The sequence below is a fragment of the Hipposideros armiger genome, unplaced genomic scaffold (genome assembly GCF_001890085.2).
Source record: "Hipposideros armiger isolate ML-2016 unplaced genomic scaffold, ASM189008v1 scaffold_185, whole genome shotgun sequence".
Classification (NCBI taxonomy): Eukaryota; Metazoa; Chordata; class Mammalia; order Chiroptera; family Hipposideridae; genus Hipposideros; species Hipposideros armiger.
This window is the reverse complement of record NW_017731535.1, coordinates 296,411-316,900: the sequence shown is the minus strand read 5'-3', so window position 1 is coordinate 316,900 and position 20,490 is coordinate 296,411. Positions and strand designations below refer to the sequence as shown.

General features: G+C 48.2%; 1 protein-coding gene across 1 annotated transcript in view; it reads left to right on the top strand.

Annotated features, from left to right (window-relative positions):
• CSMD1 (CUB and Sushi multiple domains 1) overlaps positions 1 to 20,490 on the top strand; it is a 1,699,370-nt gene that overhangs the window by 1,382,683 nt on the left and 296,197 nt on the right. Inside the window, exons 21-23 of the mRNA XM_019652695.1 lie at positions 5,965 to 6,153; positions 14,565 to 14,734; positions 18,849 to 19,005. Of these exons, the coding sequence (XP_019508240.1) occupies positions 5,965 to 6,153; positions 14,565 to 14,734; positions 18,849 to 19,005 (516 nt within the window). The remainder of the gene's footprint in view (positions 1 to 5,964; positions 6,154 to 14,564; positions 14,735 to 18,848; positions 19,006 to 20,490) is intronic.

Genomic DNA, 20,490 nt, shown 5'->3' with positions numbered 1-20,490 from the left:
ACGCGCGATTACAGATAAGTGGCCAATCCATCATGATAAGCTTGCTGGTCAGGGGAGGAGGCTGAACCTCCTTGAAGCAAAAATAACAGCTCTGGCCTGACGCCCACAAAGTGCCACCTTGCACATTCTCCGTGGAATGTTGTTACTACCACTGCCTTCTCCTGAAACGCCCGCTCTCTCACTTCTTGTCATCAACTTCATCAGGATCCCTGGGACACGGTCCTTATCGGGAGACACGCTGAGGGTGGCTGTCCTCTGGTTATTTTGCTGCCCACCCTCCAGTGGAGGTCATACTCGCATTGTGAACAAGCGTTAGGGTGAAAAGCAGTGTGGGGACACACACGGGAGGATGAGCTTTTCAGTTACTTTAATGCAAGCACACAGCACCAAAACGGTATTTCAAGATTAACGTTTTCATTTTAATTATACATAGACAGTGTTTGTGAAGGGCGTATTTTGCTTCGGGCATTAGCCTTATGGGTTAAATTGTTTAATTTGAGTGGTTCTATGAGTGGTATTAACATATTTTTACAAATGAGAAGAACTGCAGGCACTTAACTGGTCTAACGTGCACAGATAGATGCCCTGGTACCAGCAGTGTTCAGCGAGCAAATGCTGCTGAGCACGCCCCCCCCACAACCGCCTACACACCCCCAGCCAACAGAAACATGCTCTAGCTGACCGACCAGAGAGCCATTGGATTAATTCGCACTTGTGTCTATGATGCTTTGAAAAAGAAAGTGTTTCTCTGCTTCGTTCTGCGTAGCCCAGATCTAATGCCGTTTTCACACCGGGTTCCCTGTTCCTATGCTCCAGCTCCCGTAAATTCCCGTATGACTGATGCACTGAGCAGATTGTTACCTTATGTGCGTGTTTATCGTGCCTCCTTTCAAAAATGAAAGCTCTTGGTGACAGGTTTTCTACGTGCTCTGCCATTCCGTTCCCGGCAGCTCTGTTCCTGGCCCTTACACATAGTAGGCATTAATTAAGGCGCTGATCATTACTTACTAAATATTGCATGATCATTAGCGTCTGCTAAAAGGAAAACTGTCTGTTTTGAGCTTTATTGAGTTGGAATTGACACGTTGAAATACTACCTTAAAGAAAAAGGTTTCTTGGAGATTTTAAGGTCTCTGAACTAGGTTGTCCTCCCGGTAATTATAGACCGATTGCCGTCTATTTTAATCTGACTTTGCTGGTTTTTTTCTGGTATCTCTCTGCGTTACTGAGCTTTTAGGACGGGCTCAGACTACTTGATTTCTTGGAAATTTGCTGTAATCAGTGATAATCATGAAATTGGCCACTTCATGTAGTGAAGCCGTATGTCTCCCGACACTCGTACCCAAGCTCCTTCCCTCGTGTGCTCCGGCCCATCTCAGTCAGCACCGCTGTGGGGACGGTGCTGGCCTCTGTCCTTAGCTTCCCCGCGCCCCACGGTGACTGTCAGTGCCACACTCCACGGAGGGACAGTGGCAGGGGTACAAGCCTGCCATCTCTTGCGTGCACCGGCCCCCTGGCCTGTGAACCTGTGCCCACGTGTGTCCCCCATTTCCGGCTTCTCCCAGCACGGAGCCCACGACAAGCCTTCTTGTTCTCGGCTCAGAGGGCAAATCCAGCGCCCTGCTTCCCGGGCCCCCTCACAAGCAAGGGCGGGGGCGAAACACGCCTTCCCCTCTTCTCTGGGCTTTGGAGCTTCGGGGGCAGCTTGGAAAGAGTGCTACATGTTAAAACTAACATGGTGACAGTTTTTGAGTGTGTGGCACAATTCCTTTGCACACAAGCTATAGAAAATGGCCCCTGAAGCTTGCACAAGGATCCACGTTCACCTAGACCACATCCCACCCGAGCTCAAACGGCCCCCTCAAACCTCAGCAGAGCCAGGGTCCGTAGGCATGTCCTTAGATGGCTAACGGAGGGGTTCCTGCTGGGGGACCTGCCTTGGGACCAGGCTGCGGACCACTGCCAGGGATACTAATACAGTGAAATGTGTTTGTCAAGCGTTCAAATAAGTAGCAACTTCATTATGCAAATGAGACATTTACCCTTCTGGGGACGTTTCTGATGCTTGTATAAAATTACAGTTCTCACATGTCTGTTTTTTCCCTATTAGTCCAGTTTGTGTCTGTCTCTTTTTTAGAAGGTTTTATTAAAGCAGCGCCTCCCAGTGATGTCTCCTGGTCAGCCCTGCTGCAGAGACGAATGGGAGGCAGAGAGAGGGGTCTCCATGCTCGGAAGCGTTTAGCCGGAGCCCCGCACTGCCCCATGGCCCGCCCGTCGGCTGCCGAGCTGACTGCACACGGGGTCCTCCCCTTACCTTCCCCGCTTTCGCGTGATGCTGCTTCTTCAATGAATTCACATAATTTCACGGTTCTCCCAGAGACGAGAGTGTGGACACTTTAGCACCTTTACACACGTGCTTTTCTCTTCACTCAGGATTTTCTTTGTGCTGGACCAGGCAAAGCCCCTTCCTTGGGGTCGGACACTGTCTGCCGCACAGAACCTTCCCCTCCCCTGGGTGGGGTTCGTCCCGCCCACGCTCCTGTAACACTAGTTATGCACCCAAAGTCCGCATTTCCAGTGTATCTTTCTGTCACTTGCTGCTTCACGGTCCCACCACGATTCTTCCATGTGTCTGCCCCCATCGCTGAAGCATCAGTGCCCACAAAACACTATCGCCTCCTCATCCTTTTAGAGTTTTCTTTCTTTTTTTTTCTCCATTCAGGGAGTGTTTGCTGAGTCCCTATAAGATGAGGGGCTTTATTCTAGGCCCCGGAGACACAGCGGTGAATAAAATAAAAGGGCTGCTTTCACGGAGCCTGTATTCTGGTGGGGGCGATGGTAACACTGCCAGTAAGCGCCCAGCAGCCGAGGGCTCCAGAGAGGAGACGCTGGCACTCAGAGTGCTGCCAGGGCAGGTCTCCGATAAGCTGACACTTGATGGCAAACAAGTTAGGGAGCAAGGCAGGAGCTGTGCAGGGTGGGGGTGGTGGTGTGGGGGCTCCAAGAATTAGGTGGAGGGGCAGTGGGAGCGTGCAGCCAGGTCTCCTGGGAGGGTGGGGGGGGGGAGGTCAGAGCCCTGTCGCTGAGAAGGGCAGGGAAGGACTTCAGATGTTAGTTCTGTGCTATGCGAAGACACTGCAAAGGCGTGCACAGCGGGGGCTGGCCCTGGCCTTTTCCAAAGCCGTTCTCAGCAACATACGGACTTGAAATGAGCGTAGGCTGGATGCTGTTACCCGAGAACCCCAGGGGGACACGACCAGGGTCTGGGCGGGTGACGGTGCTGGAGTAGGGGACAACATGGGTTGGGAATAGAAGTGTCGGGTGACGTGGAGCGGCAAGCCTTCCTGCCCCGTGAACACACGCGTCATGTCTTACATGGCAGACGCTGCCCGTCACGCAGGTCAGGAGGAAAATAAATGTTTTTAGTTTCAGAAATTTAGACGTATATCCAGGAGCCCAAATGTCGTTGTCAAGAGTCTTGGGGATCCTCATGGAAGAGGATCAAATTAGAGAAATAAAACTGAATCCATCAGTATAGACGGGATTCAAAGACGTGGGACCAGGTCAGCCATGGAGCGAGGGGCGATAGAGACCAGGTTAGGCTGCAGGGGCGGCGCTGTGAGCATGAAGGTGCGGAGAATCCAAAGGGTGACCGAGGAGGGAATGGGAGGAGGAGAGAGGGACCCCATAGATGAGAAAGGAGAACCTTCCGAGGAAGAAGCAGTGGTCGGCTGCGTCAGAATCTACTTCGAGGCTGAGTAACAGGGACTGAGGACTGGTCAGTGGGTTCACGTGAGCTCACGTGAACTCGGTTCTGTAAGAACTGCTCGGCCAGGGCCGGGGCGGGAAACCTGGCAGGTGGCTGGACGAGCGTCGGGGAGGAGAGGGCGTTCCCACGGCTTTGCGAGCACCGGGGCTGGAGGTAACCAGTTGGGTGTGTGGCTGGGGTGGCTGTGAGGTCAGGACTGAGGTTTTGGCTGGTTGGTTGATTTGATTTGATGTGTGTCATCCTTAAAATGGAATTAATGAAGAAAAATAACAAGGGTAAATTCTAAAACTGGAATCCTAGAGTTGGAGAGAACATGGGACCCTGAAGGCAATAAGTACATTTCTGTGAAATGAATAAATGAAAATGAACACAGAGGAAGTGATAATTAATAGAAGAGAGCCCTATGTAACCTGATAAAGGAGGATAAAGTGAACACACACCTTCTAATGTCACCGTGCTGGAAAAGGCTTCCTATTTCAACCAACATCCTTCGGAGGACATCATTCAGGCTGTGGCATAAAAAATACAGCCAGGAGCCATAAGATCCTGGTGTTTTGCTATAGAATACATGGGTTTAGCATAAAGTAATATGCAGTTATTGTCTTATTTGGCAAGGGTTTTCAGTTATTTTTAAAGAAGTGAGACGATGTGACTCGAAGTGAGAGTATAGGGCATGTGCTTAGGAAGAGAATGTCACCTGCAAGACGAGAGGTCATTTCTGGGATTGTGGCATCTTTATGTTAGTATTTCCTGGAGATTCTACCTTGATGTTCTGTTGTGATGTTTCAGTAAATGCTTGTTGAGTTGAATTTCATGATACTGTCTTTTTTTTTTTTTCCTTGCTGGGCCATGCTAAAAATAGGGAAAATTAATGAGTAGATTTCCAGAGTGGCCAGATTAGTTTGAATATGGTAGAAACCGCAGATTTTTTTCCTAAATGACAAGCGGGACAAAAACCATATAGAAGGCATATATACCTTAGGTGTTGACCGATAAGTGAGGTGAGGGAAAAGTTGGGGCTCAGAGCCCCACTTACTGTGGGGTTGAGACGCCCATGACTAAACTGAGGGTGATGGAGGCAGAAAGGAAGGTTCGGGCTTGAAAACTATTGGGGGGAAAGGATGAGTTAGACTTCACGTGTCCATTGAGAACACTGCATCCAGCATTGAGCGTTAGAAGGACTTGAGAGATGATAGTTGTAAATCCGAAAGTGGGTCAATTTTTTTAAAGAAATATTAGCACAGTTTTTCCTACCACGGCGTTGAAAACTGTCTCTTGTCTCCCCCTCAGACAAGTAACGCCCACCCTCTAATTGACACGTGGCCTCTTTACAGCCCTCGCTGCCCTGCAGTCCCTAACTGCGCGTCCTTAGACCCGTGGTCTGCTGAGCAGCACTGCAGTGACTCCACTCTTGGGTGTTACAGAACGAGGGGGCAGAAAGGGGGAGGAAACTAAACAAGGGCAGCCCACCCCTTCTAACTCCCCACCGGCAAAATCCGGGACTATCAGGGCGCAGATCTGCCACACCGGGAGACTCGAAAGAGTGACGCAAATGCGAAATGTGGTCGTAACAACTGAGGTTTTGGATGTTTAATCCCCAATGCAGAAATATGTCAGGCATCACCCCCCTTTTTTTAAACTTCATTTAGGACTTTCTTCCTCCGTAGTTTACACAAATTTCCAGTAGTTTGTGGAATATTTTCCATTACTTTTCGATGAAACGTGGCTTATAGATTGAAAGCAGGCAGGGAGGATTGGGGTGTTCCGGACGGAGGTGGGTTGCAGAGCTGAGCTTGGTCACGGCACGCTTCCCGCAACACACCTTGATGTCACCCTCGTATCGTGTCCTCCATTCTTGGTTGTTCATTGCACCTTTGAGAGGAGGACAGTCACGGATTTTAGAAATTAGAAATGGTAAAATAATGTCACACTGTTACAGTGACAGTTTTGAAATGGGTCATTTTATTTTATTGTGTTTCTATTGGAGAGAATACTAAAATTCATGCCGTTTGTCGTAGGAGAGCTCACAGTACGAAGGAAAACGACCCACGTAACAGTTAAAGCAGAGTTTGGGAAAGAATATCTGTGTATACACATATTGCTTTTTTTTTTAATGCATTTTTTTTGTCTTGCTAAGTAAGTTTTGAGTGTTTACCCCAATCCCCGCACATCTGCTTTCTCTCCTCATGTTTCAGAATACGACCTCGAGCCCTGCGATGACCCCGGCGTCCCTGCCTTCAGCCGCAGAATCGGTTTCCACTTCGGAGTCGGGGACTCGCTGACCTTCTCCTGCTTCCCAGGGTATCGCTTAGAAGGTGCCACCAAGCTTACGTGCCTGGGTGGGGGCCGCCGTGTGTGGAGTGCACCTCTGCCAAGGTGTGTGGGTAGGTGGTCACACGCTTTCATTTCATTCATCCAGTGGGGACAGGGTGTGGCGCGGTCAGGACACGGGGCCCGGGGGCTGGGAGGAGGGCGGGACCCCGGGGCTGGGAGACCCGGCGGGAGCATGTCGTCTCCGAGGTCAGCCCCTCTGCGCGCTCAGCGTCCCAGGCTGGAGAAGAGGGGTGCTCAGGCCTGTGCCAATCATAGTTATGAAGGGAAAATATCTATACGTCTGGGAAAAGGCAAAAATAAAGCTGGAGCCGCTGTATTAACACAGCCTTTGGCAGTCATGTTGATTAAAAGCAGTGAGCGTCCCCTGGTACAGCGATGGTGACAATTTAAAATAGCGGTTGTTTCATCGTTTCTTTTCACTTGAACTCTTTGATCGGATGACGTAGCAGGCTCCCTCAGAGTGGGCCCCCTGAACACTGGATTCTGACTTAGCTTTTCCAGCGTGGTCCCGAGTACAGCAGGGATCTTTTCGGAGGTGCCAGGGGCCGTGGGTGTGACTCAGCGAGTTAGGGGACCATCAGCCTGAGGCCTCTGCTCCCATGAGGGGTTTCTGCAGAGGCGCGTGGCTGCTCAGGGAAACTCCGCATTTTGACCCCTGCACATCCAGGGGTCTGGTCGTCGGCGCAGAGACAATGTCTGGATCCTGCCGCTCGGCCGTGTCGCTCTGCGTGTCAGGGCTTCACCATCTGTTCTTAATGTCACGGCATGGTGACATTTGTCTAGCGATGAGCCGTGCCTTGACTGTGAGACTTCTCAGTTCATGGGAAATCCGTAGCAGGCTCCAATCCAACCAGTGATACGCTACAGGCAGGTGTGGAAGTGAAATCTCCTAATCCCCAGGATGACCAGATTGTTGGCTTAGTAACGGCCAGGCTGTTTCCATGACTCAGCACCCCTTCAGTGACCAGCATCATTCAGCAATGCTGTGTGATTCAAAAGGTAGTGTCTCTTTTGTACTTCAGTGAACTGCAGATAGCCGAATAGTCAGGCCTTCGTTATAGAAGCAGCAAAACCAGGAGCAGCCGTTCGTAATGCTCTCCCTTGTGTTGCATTGTATGTGTCTGAGTCAGTATATTGTTACACAAAAAGGTGCCACAGCTGGTTTCAGTCAAAATGAAGGTTTACTGCTGATGTGGCTGAGCAGTCCATACACCATGTCGGCTTCAGGAGAGGTTTGATCAAGGTGACCTTGTGACCCAGGGCCTCAGGCCTCACCCCTGTCTGTTTTGCCGGCCTGGGTATTGGCTTGACCCTCAGGCTCCACACGCCCGTGGTGAAGCCCCGGCAGCTCCCTGCTGTCACTCCCCACGGGGCAGCCCCCGACCAGGCTCTCGTGTGCTCGCGCAGCAGTCATCCCTGCTCACGCGGCCAGGACCTCGCTTCCCAGCGTGGCTTCTGGGCACGGCCGGGGGCCCTTCCGATTGGCTCAAATACAGTCACATGCCTGTTCCTGACCAATCACTGTCCCAGGAACCTCTGGGGCCAGTCTGCTCAGCTGTTGAATGATAGGAAAAGTACACATTTTGTGATTTTCGGTGATATTGGAGATATTTTGTTGTACCTTGATGGAAAAAACAGGGACAGCATTAGAGGCAGATACGGTGGATGTGAGCATCCACTGGAATTATCTAACGTTGCACCTGTGAACACACAATTTTGAACACATGTTTTTTTCAGACAGGGTAGTATAAAGCTATTTATCCACATCAGAATAATTACTAAATAATATTGCTGAGAATATTTTTAAAAATCAATGAAAATCAGTTATCCTCCTGTTGAATAGCTGAATTCTATTTAGTGAACAAATTATAATATCCTTGGATGGAATAAAATGAGAAAAAAAATCCACACTCTTGTTCTGACTCGGTTAATGGCTTACAACTATTTCAGAAAGGAATAGTAAAGCCAAATATTCTGCCTGCATTTTGATAAACTAAATTTAGCTTTAAATACTTTGATCTATTTCTTTAAACAATATTTTTTCATACCAACCAGCCTATTGTTTCCATTTATTTCTTTATTCTTCTTTAAAATTTTGAAACAAAATTAAAACAAATCTCTATTGAACCTTAAAGGTTAACCCTTTAAGATTAAAGTAAGGAAATAAATGCTTACAGGGTAATAAATGGATTAAAATAGGAACATTTTATGTAATTTTTAAATATTTTTATGGGTAAAAATGGGATCATGTATTTTAAACAATATAGACTCCATATATATATATATATATATATATATATATGTGTGTATGTGTGTGTGTATGTGTGTATATGATATATATAGATAGATCTGATTTGTTTTAGCAACCCAAAAAACTTGGTTTAGTGTAGAATGTATATTTTCTGTCTTGAGTTCACAGTCAAGCTGTTTCCTGTCTTTACTTTTCTAATAATGCTCCCAAAGCATATGCGTGGTTAATTAATATAAATTAGTGATTTTGTAATCCCATAATGTTCTCAGACGCCCCATGAGTTCCACAGAGCTTCAGCGACTGCAGCCATTATGGTGACTGATGTCCTGTGACAGGTGAGGTGTTGTAAGGTCTCAGTGGCGTGTAGGTGGACAAGCTGCTTCAGCACTAGAATTTGAATCCAGCTTTGTGTGTTCAGTGGTTTGAGAGAGTACACGCTTTCACCCACTGTGTTGGAACCAAATAAATGAAAAGCACTACCTCAGTAAAATACTAGTATTGAATATCTGTTAATTCTTGCAGATCATGCGGTCAGTGCTGTGGGTCTTGGGCTTCTGGCTTTATGACGAACAACATTTGTGTTTAAGACCCTCATGTGGGTGTTTTGTTGTGATGCCCTAACCAACAGTTCACAGGCAGATAGATGCTTTTGTACAGAGAACTAACTGAAAAATCAATTGGCTTTTTTCTATTATGTTAATTTTAATTAGTTTAGTTCCATTACAAAAATCTAAAAGGCAATTCAATTTTAATTACAGTTTCAGGAGGCTCTTTATAAAAAGAGCAAATGATTTATATTAAGAAAAGTTACATTCATTCACCTTAAAGTAATGTTAAATGGATTATTGGAAGGACTTAGCATTGATACATTTTATCGCTCTGGTAGTGGAGACTTACCCTGGATGTCTTAAATCAAGTCCACAGAATTTTGTAAATTTTGATGACTTAAATCTTGCAGTTTTCTGAGCACCTGCTTTTTACTGTTAGCATCTTAGTTTCTTCAGTTACTGCCTGTGTGTTCGAGTCCCAGGGTTTAGTGTTCCTCTCTCAGTTTCTGACGCATTTTAATTCTTTCATCTGAAAATAGTGTTGTGTCCTTCGTACACCAGTAGACTGAATTCAAACCGAATTGAAGCCATCAGACACACCTCGGAAGAAGCGAGCCAGTGTAGGGCTTCACTTTTCATCACAGGATGCTCCCTGGAATAGTTAACACTGAGAAGGGCGTTTCCCACAACTGCTTCCGGTTCCTGCCATTTGGAGCCGTGTGTTTCCTCAGAGATTATTACCACCCATCAACACAATTACCCAGTCACACTGTGGTTACTGCACACTCTGACACCAGACGGCCTGGGGTTCTCATCATAGCTCTGCCATGTCCACCTGTGTGACCTTGAGCAAGTTAATGAACCTTACTGGGCCTCACTGTCCTCATCTGTAAAGTGGGTAACGTCGAATTGTTTTATTTATTTAACGACTAGTATTTATAAAGCTATGTTCTATATAAGTGACTAATATAGACCAAAAGAAGAATAACGTGCTGCCCCTGTTGAGCATAGTGGGGCGACCATTTATTTGACCTGCAGTTACTTACTGTGGTCTTCAGGGCTCTTCCAGACCAGGAATTACGGAATTTTCTCTACAACTCCATCTCCACACCACCTGCCCCCTTTAGGTTCTTTACGATTGTTTTTTTTTCTGTTTGGGCGTTTTCTCTTTTCCAAACAGCCCATCATCAGGACACTCTGTGCTCCATAGTCTTCCAGGACTTCCCACTTGGTGCAGTGACGCCACACGCCCCCTGGGTCTGGCCCCTCGCTTTGCGGCCACACCCCTGCAGCTCTCTCAGATGCCCCCTGCTTCAGTTATTCCGTGAAGCCCACGGACACCCCACCTGCCTCGCCTCTGACACTTGTCCCTGTGTCCTAGCACAGTGTCCCCCGCCTGCATTTTGTGTTGTGCCTTTGCTGTTCTGACCCAACTGCCCCACCGAGGACAGCAGTGAATCGAGGCCGTCGCGATAAATGGCTGGTCACATCCAGCCTTGAAACACCCCATTTCCACGTTGGTGTTGCCATCACATCAGAAGGCAGTGGGGACAGTAAGCAAGTGCTCCCTGGAAGGGTCAACTCAGACACAAGCAACTGTTTAAAATCCAGGAAAGAGTGAAGTCATGATTTTTAAGAGAAAAAAATCTCATTACATGATAATCCTGCAAGACTTTGAGGACTAGAAAGCAATACAAATATAAATACAATAATACCTATTATTTGGATACATACAGTAAGACACTGTACTAAAATAGATTTTTAACTCATGTACCAAGTCTGTATTCTCCATAGCAATCTCACAGTCCTGGAGCCAGCTACAGGCAGAGCTGTCGCAAAGCGCCTTCCGTCTGGCGCTGGGACAGTGAAACGTGGCCCTTCCTCATGTAAGTGACTGGCCGTGGTCACGGAGCCTTGGTCATAGATATGCACTGAGTAGACGAGTTGATATGGAGCATTTACTTAGAAACTTTATCCGTGCCCCAGTTGGAGAAATCGTTGCTTTGACACAAGTGGAGGTTGTATTTCCAAGGGGCGAGTGCGAGACATAGAAGCCAGCGGCCCCTCCTGTCTCCTCCAAGCGACGGCAACAAGGTGCTTGTCTGCAGAGGGCTGTCGGTGACAGCTGGTGACCAGCCCCACACCTAGTGCTTCTCTTTACTGCAGACTTGCCCTGAATTAGCGCCACTTAACATATATCCCAGAATCCAAATCCGAATAAATAAAAGATAGGTGAAATGACATCTGTAGGTTCGTTTTTTCCTTCCCATGTATCCAAATGCTGAAGCCCTCTCTCTAGTCCCACCTTTTTGTGGTATTGTGAGAAATAATTACATGGTTACTGTCTTAAATGGTAACGACAAAACAAATATAGTCTCCAGTTACCTGGTGACTAATTCCGAATAAAAGTCCTTAGAAGCACACACTCTGCTACAATAAACTCATATTATCCTAGTTCCATTATTAACTATAAATAACATTGTGAATCATTAACTATAAAGTGCATTCAACACTAAATAGCATCATTAAAAAAGGGTGCAATTCCATTCCTAAGCACTTGGAATTTATAGCAAATCAATAATCAATCTGTACTAGTCGTGTGACCTTGGGGGGAAGCACTGGATTTTTAAACTATTGGATGTTTCAGCTTCCTCATCTGTAAAGTGAGGTTTATTAACACATCAGATAAGGAGGCTGAGGATTGAATGAGTCCATGTGTGTGGAGAACTTAGGGAAGTGTGTGGCACAGTGTCCGCGTCAGCCTTGTGATGATACGTTGTCTCCCTTTGGAAGCGTTAGACTGCTACCAGCTGGAAGACGCTCAATGTGGATGTGGCGAGTGTGTGAAGAAGAAAAGAATAAGGAACACAGTGGTGTGAAGACCAAATAAAATAAAAATAAATAAAAGAAAATAAAAAAGAATCCAACCACAGCTGGAGCAAGGGAACAGAAGGTGGTTGGAGCAGAAGCCGACGGAGACGGCACAGCTCACGGGCAGGGGAGAGAACGCTCGTCCTCCCGGGGGCTCACGGATGAAGCTGATCACGGTGCTTCTCTGTGTCTTTGCTTTCCTCGTGGAATGGCCCTGAGGACACTGGGACTCTCGGAGGCATCCATCGTCACCCCAGAATGGCAAAGCCCGCATCCTACACTCGGGCTCAGGACCGTGGGGTCTCCACCGTGTTCAGCTAACTACCCTTTCTGTGTTCAGCCTCCCTCCACTCTCAACCTCATTTAGCCACGTCCTGATGACCAGATGGGGACCAGAGGGAGGGCCAGGACCCCCGTTACCCCCTTTACCTCCCGCCCACATCTGCGGAGGCGCGGACCTAGCACTGTGTGACCGTCAGGGTGGACGTGGACTGTGCGTAGTGCACGATGGACACAATACAAACACTGTAAACCCAAACACACACAAGTAGCTACTGTCCCGTAAACAATTCCTGGAAAGGTCTCCTCAGACTAAAACTAATCTGTTTGCCACCATGTCACTCTTATTTACATTTTTAATTTCAAGATTTTTTTTCAAACTTATAAAGTAATGAGTAAAATAACCAATAAAATGAAATTCAAATTTGATTTTTGAATGGTTTCTTTTAGTGATCGCTGTCAAATTCAGTTTTAAATAAAAATTCCTAATATTTGTGACTAGGTTCCATATCCTGGCTGTCAGAACTCATAGCTTCCTCTCCTGTTCTCTTTGTGGCTGATGTCTGTGACACGTGGGAAGCCCCACCGTTCCGTCCACACAGCGGACAGAGAGGGACACTCCGCTTCATGGTTTTAATGTCCATTTCATTTATTTTGGCTGCTATGTTAAAAACACCCTGTTTCTTCAGGAAAGAATGTGTAAAAGAATATTCAGCCAGGCCCATGAATTGTTACCATTTCCCAAGGAGCTCACGAACCTAAACTGTTGCTGCACTTAAGCAGTGAAGCCACATTCCCTCAGTCTTAGGCTGCCTGAGAATCGCCCAACTGCCAACGTGACAGAAATGCCACTTGGTTCTAAGAGCCCCGAGCCCGGGTCTGCGCGTGCGTGCCCAGGCGCCCAGCGTCGAGATGCACACTGGCCCGGCTCTCCGTAAAATGTTTTCTAAAAAGCGTGATTATAATTATGCAAATATAAGACTAGCAACTATAGCTGTGATCTAAAAGTGTTTTATAAAACCCATCACCATTTTGTTGGGTCACCGATTTCCGGTGCTTCTTTCTCAGCTCCGTCTCCACTGCTCCCGGCAAAGCCTGCCCTCTCGTCCTTACTTAAGGACACATAAGGGACAGGTGAGCCCAGTCCTCACCTGTTTTCCTCCCTGATTCTCTCCCAACCCTGCTCTGTGAAGACGTTTTGAGACCCAGGTGCACAAACCATTCTGAGAAGATGAATCGCCAGCTGCTTCCTTCCAGCAAGCAGGCTGGTGTTGGAGCTGGTTTCATGGATTGTCAGGGAGTGAGGGATGTCCGAGTGCCTCGGCATGATGGGGACAGGCGGGCGAGGTGTCGGTCACAGCTGCATGGCGCCTTACGCGACCCCCTCTGAGGCAGACGCTGGGAGCTTTTCTCACTCCCCTTACCCATGCGTTTCACGGATTTTCAGCTTCTGACTTGATCAGTTCTTCCCACTCATATTGTGTCGAATTTTTAAAAATCTCTGTGTTTGGCCCATAGTGGGGTCAATACATTATTTGCTGCAAACCCCATGGAGCTCCCTTGTCAACATGTGCACGTGTGCATGCACACACACACACACACACACTCATACAAACACATACACACACATACACACTTACATATGCACACATACACACATGCACACACAGACACACACTTATACACACACACTCACACATAGACATGCACACACGCGTGCACTCACACTCACACATACAGCGACTTGATGATTCCATGATCGCCCCAGGCGCAGGTTTTAGAGCTGAAGGAGCCGTTGGCCTGTTCACTCCTGCAGGCGAGGAAACGGGGGGCTGAGAGGCTAAGTGACCTCCGAGCTGACTGAGCATGGGGAGCTCTGTTTATTTTTATGTTTTACCTTTATTAAAGGTTTTATGAAAATTTGGCTGTGGAAGTGAATCGCTGTCTCCGCTCTCCTGGAGAAGGGGAGAGGGACCTGATGCCATTGAGTGTCCCTCTGTCTGTAACAGGCGAGCTCAGCGCTGTGACGTAATAGTGGGCAGCCGTCTATGGTTAGAATCCCCGTTAAATGCATCCAGGTGGCGCCACACACTACATGTGCAGGACAATGGCATCGAGGTGACAGTGTTTGGCATATTAGATTGGTGGGGACGTTGCAGGATGCAGGAATGAGACATGGAGAGGGGCTGTGACTGCCCAGTGACACCTCCAGGTGCTCGGGGCTCATCGATTTTGTTCTGGAATTCTCTGTGGGAGCAAGAGGCACTCTACTGAACAAAATAAGAAAATCCCGACAGTGCGTGCGTGGGGGTATCTTTCCGTGCAGCTGGTACACGAGCAAAAAAAAAAAAATCACTAGTCTATATTGGTTGTATATTAACAGCAGACATGCATTGAGAAAAGCGAGGCTGTCATGCTTTTAAAATTTTTGTCAAAAAAAAAATTTTGTCTATTGAAATCAGTAATTCCACTTGTGAACCCTCTCTCCTTTTCAATGTTCTGTTTATTTTAGCTGAATGTGGAGCAAGTGTCACAGGAAGTGAAGGAACGTTACTGTCGCCAAATTTCCCATCCAATTACGATAATAACCACGAGTGTATCTATAAAATAGAAACGGAAGCAGGCAAGGGCATCCGCCTCAGAGCACGCAGCTTCCGGCTGTTTGAAGGAGACACGTTAAAGGTAAGCGGAGTCTTCGTTAACCTGGGCCCGTCTTTCCCTCTCGAGGAATGCAGCGTACACCCATCTGCGTAGGGGGGCCGATACACATGCACACATGCAGTGATGTGTTGTTACACACGCACACTTTCCAGCTTATTTGTGCAAGTGGTGTGAGAAGATGGGATGCAGTGTCAGTGGCGTGTATGTGGACTTGGAAACACTTTAGTCTGAAATCCTGGATCTGACTTTATTAGCTGTGGATCATGGGCAAATTATTTAACATTTTTAAACCTTAGCTTCCGAATACATGAAAAGGCACAGCGAAACCTGCATTTGGGGCTGTTTTGAGGCTGAAACGACGTGCTATAGGTGACTGTCTCTAACACGGCGCGTAGCACACGTACCCATCCTTATAACAGGAGGCGCCCCTAGACCCACACCGGCTACAGTCGCTCTCGGTTTTGACCTGTGGTCACGGCGCTCAGAGCTCCGAGGACTTTGATGTGATCGTGGCAGCTCAGCCACTGTCACCAGGCCACAGAGCAGGGACCATGTGGGGCAGCCCCGCCAGGACAGGTCAGCTTCTGTGAACCAGCGTTACGTGTTCACAGACGCACGCATGTGCGGGAGTGGCCCCCAGCCGGGCTTCTGGTCGTCCAATGACACAGAGTGTCAGGCACAGCGACATGCCCTGGGCGGGCACAGGACCCAGCACACCACCCCCTGGACAGACCGCGGGGAGTGATTCCGGGCACCCAGGGCTTGCCTTGATCCGTAAACTCCACGTCCAGCTGGAAATGTCCCGGAATTCCCAAGTCACCTGACACTGTCCCCTCCTGCCCTGGGGACCTGCCAGGGGCCAGGGCTGGGCGCAAGCCTCAGGGCACTGACGACAGAGGCTTTGAGCTTCCAAGACCAATGCTGAACCTCACCGGGCCCAACAGCTGCTCGCTCCTGTGAGACGCGAGGGATCTGTGCAGGCCGCACGGCGGACGGGCGGCAGGAGCGGGCCCCATCTCCCTGCTCAGCCCTTTACAAACACCTGGGCTTTTTCAGTTGAGTGTACGCCTGCACGGACGCTCAGCATGCCAGCTCAGACGCAGTAGGGCCCACTCACTCCGCGCTGTCAGCATGAGGAGAATATGTCAAAACCCAGCCAGAAGGGAACCTGGCGTCCTCCCCATGTGCCCTCTGTTTGCACAGCAGACAAAGCGGGTCCCCGACAGCTTCCCCTCAACCTGTGAGAAGTTAGGGGCACAGGGCAAGGGGAGCCCCCACAGTGACGCCCCCTCCCAAGCGCACGTTTGACTGCCTCAGCGTCATGTTTTAGAAGAGGGGTTTCAGTGTGGGTTCTTGCATTTTACTAGTCTCAAAAAGGTCTTGCTGGCAGCAGGAAACACTGTAATTAAGTGATTTTCAGGCAGGAGACTAGTAGTACATTGTCACTAATCTAAAAGAATTTAAAGGGTGTCGTTAGGAACTGCTTTCTGAATCCTTCGATAATTCCAAATTTAGAACTCAGGAAGCCTTGAAGGCAAACGTTTGAGTAACAATGAACTACATTGGTACATATCATCGCATTGGAAGAAACAAAGTGCGTCTGTTTGTGATGGTGTGCAGCATAAACCTGTTGATTCTAACAAAAGCCAAAAACACCTCATTTCAGTGCAGAGACACTGCCAACCTTGCGAGATGCCTAAGTGTTTTGCAGGCATGTGTTCTGTTGAATATGCTAATGGTATCTCAGTGTTAGCGTATTTCCCACGGAATCGCCTTCATCTTGGAGCACACGTGCTGCTCACATCACTCCTTCATAGGAAGTTTGATCCAACAATGAAGACCAGACATCCATCCACACACTCCACACACGTGGTGATGAATCCTTGCTTCCTGTGGAAAGTCACGTAAGAGAAATGAGCCCTAATATGAAAGGACCACGCCACGGGAGTGAGTGCCATCGTGGAAACCACCGTGGCTGCGGCTGGTAAGCTGGGGAAGACGGCCTCAGTCCCTCCATCACCGTCACTCGGATTCCGTGTGAGGCGCCCCATGCCACGATCCTGCCAGCTCTCTGTGTCCCTGGGGACATGTGGCCCTTGGTCACGTGCAGGGCTCTGAGGCGGGTTTGCAGCGCACACAGCCTGGCACTGACTGACCGAGGACTCGGGGCCCTTGATTCTGACTGCTGGTGGATGGAACGGAAAAGCAGGTGGTGCTGAACTGGGATAGCTTGTTGCTACTTTAATTGAAGCTGAACTTCAAGTCTTCTGACTCCAGTACCGCCTGAACTGACGTTTGTAATGAGTGCAGAGTTCACCTGCAAATACTCCACTGAGGGAGGTGACAACGTGACGCCCCATGGGGTGGGTGGCCGACTTCTTCACTGGGGCGCATCTGTTGTCAAGCACAATGCTACTCGCTGGTGGTGTAGACAAGTCAGACAATCACTGCTCGGGAGAAGCGTGTCATTCGGCATTTCAGCCGTTCACCTCCGGTGGTTGTGGCCATGAAGGGACTGAGCAAGCCGCTGTTGGAGGACCTGCCCAGGCTCTGTGAGGCGCTCAGTGGAGCCACAGCCAGGGGAGGTGGCTTGACGGCGGCTCAGAGCTGAGTGGGCTCGCTCTGCTCACCTGCCCTAATTCCCGTTGGCTCCATGGGCATCTGTGAGCACAGAGAATTCATGGTCTGCAGAGGGCCCAGGCCCTTTCTGGGGGGGCTTAGACATGGCCTCTTGCAGCCCGGGCCCTCTGCACTTCAAACCCTGCACATTCTGGGGGCCTGCGCCTCACTACGCCTGATGAATCCACACATTAAGCCAAAACACGATTTTCCAAACAACAGCCTGTTGCCAGCTTTCAGAGAGGAAGTACAGGTATTGGATTCCAGAATTTGCTGGTTTAATTGAAATGAAATTAAGTAATGATCCATAAAATTAATTTTTCTAAATGCGTTTCCTCCTTTTCAGAGTGTGTGTACTTGTGTGTAAGTCTGCTGAGCAGTGCATTCAGCTTACATGTTCAGTAAAGAGAGGTGATAGAAGCAACATAAGAATTAATCTGTGAAAAGGAAAAAAGCATGGGGGTCAACAGATACTGGCGGAGGTTATGAGGACTCCGATAACTTTTATTTCGTTAGCATTTTTCTCACCAAGCAAAGCTGGATATTTTTAATACAATGTAAAATTTTTATTTTTTCGTCCAAAAAAAGTCCCCATCCATGCCACAGTTTCCTTGCTATGAACCATCGCAGTGGTTCAAAGAGCCAAATAGACCCTCGTCGGTTTGCTGGGGGTGTGAGGGGCCTGCAACCCCGAGCTCTACTGGAACGGGGTGGTGCTGATTCCTGCCTAGCAGAAAGGTGTCCCATGGGTCACCCCAGTCCCCGCTCGGAAATGCGAGTAGCTCCCATCCACGCCCAGCGTGGCCCACCTGCGTGGAAGGCGGGGACTCGTCGCTGGACCCACCCTGTCACTCGCCCTCATGTCTGCTCAAACCAGGCCCTGTCCACGCTGCCGCCCCAACACGCGCTCCTTCTAGTCAGGCCTTACAACCCCCTGGGAAGAGAGGGCCAGAGGCGGGCTTCCGAGAACGGAGACTCATCTCTGACAGTGTAATGTGGTGGCATTCTCCCGTGACAGCTGATCCAAGACTAATCAGCTCAGGCTCAGAGAGGAGAGAATGTGACGAGGTGTCTGAAGGGCATCCTGTCTGGCAATAACTCAGATAGGACTGAGCGAGGAGAAAGGGCTGCCCTGTCATGTATGCGGTGGCTCCGAGCAGCAGTCCCCGCTGCAGCGTTAGACAGCCATTCAAGCTTTTCCAGTGCATTCTGGGAGGGGGAAGGTAGGTGCGGAAGGCTGGGGATGCAAAGAAATGCTTCGCTTTACATGAGCACTGGCAGAGCTCACAACGTGATGAATGCAGAACGATCAGAACACAAATGAGATCATTTGCCTGTAATGTCGCGGTAAAGACACAGTTTGAAGAAAACCATTGTGGAGCTCTGTCATCCAGTCAGCTTTCTGTAAACTGTGTCACTTTTCACAAAATCACATCTTTGAGGCCTTGAATGTCTTATTAAACCTGCTCATGTAAAAACACTGAAGTAATGGGGCCCGTCTGTGAACTCTCATCAGGTATATGATGGAAAAGACACTTCGTCACGGCCCCTGGGGACCTTCACAAAAAGCGAGCTCCTGAGCCTGACCCTAAACAGCACCTCTAATCACCTGTGGCTGGAATTCAACAGCAACGCGTCTGACACCGACCAAGGCTTCCAGCTCACCTACACCAGTAAGTAGCCGATGGCTTCGTTGCTGTGTTTGCTCAGGACACGTCTGCTACTTAGCTGACATCAGACACTTGCAGTATCAATTTGTTTCCGGCTTCCCTACTGCGTCGTGGATTGCCATTTACCTGTGTGCACTGTTGCCCAGGCAGTAAACTTAAAACATTATCAGCAGCAATAGATTGAAATTTATCTATTTAGAAGTATTACTATTTTTATAATAACATGGCTGAAACTGAAAAGAAAATATCTTATGACATGAAGAGTTTCTGGGCTTAAAAATATTGATTGTGATGTAGTGCACATTGACAAAAATTCATATACATATATGAATGATTTAGCGTGAATGTTTGGTGTAATTAAAAGTAATGGATTTTTAGTGCCTACCACGCATCTACCTACCATTTTCTACCTACCACAAACATGAGGTTCCACATATTATAGAACGTTAATTACATAGGTATAATATGTGATCATATATCCATATAAATACGCACATGCATATATGTGTATAAAACACCCCTATCTCTATGGTCCTCCTTGTTGCCCCGATTTCCTAATGAGAAAACTAAACCCAAGAAATGTATTTATTCACGCTGAGCTTCAATCTTACGTCTCGTTACTTTCCCAACCCTAGTGACTGCTTTTCCTCCAACGATTTGCAACTGGAGTAATTCATGATTTATGAACACGTATTCCTATATTCTCATGGTTTTGCAAAAAATATCCAGAAGCAAATATATGCCCACCAGAGTTTCAAGTAACCGGGTTTATCGCTGAAGAGGAAAGAGGTGCTGCTTCGTGTCCCGAATTCTGACTTCCTCTGTATTTTCCAAATAGTTTCGAAGGTCCCTGCGCTTGGAAACGCGCGCCTGGGTGGAAACCAGAGGCTGTGGCTTCAGCTGCGCATGTGCCCACCACCCCCGTCAGGAAGCGTTCCCCCCACGTCTGCCCTCAGCCCTATAGACACCCCGTGCCTGTGTGACCCCCATGCCTCCCTCCACCCCCACCTCAGCAGACCTTTTGCTGCCTCTCCTGTTTCTCTGAGTAAATGTGAGAAAGCTTGAGTCTGTGGATCTATTTATGGGCACTTTCCAATTATATGGACTTTTTTTTTTAACATAGTAGCACACACTTTCTAAAAAAATAGGGGAAAGAAATATTAGTGACGATTGATATTTAGCTCTAACTGATTTGATAGCAGTAATTTCCTCCTCGGCCTGTTCCCTCTCCTCGCCACCACCTAGAAAACACAGACGCGCCCTGGGTGCAGGTATCGCTCACACGATTGTCCTAGCGCTGGGACATGCCGCCAGATGCGGGCGGATATTTATTATATGGAGTTGGTGGTGCTGGTGGCGATGTAATCAAAATATTATTAGCTTCACAGTAAATCCGTAGATTTAAACACTAAGTAATTAAGTGTAAGAAATCCCAAACATCCACAGTGGAACTGACTACCTACATCAAATATCCATTCCTAACAGACA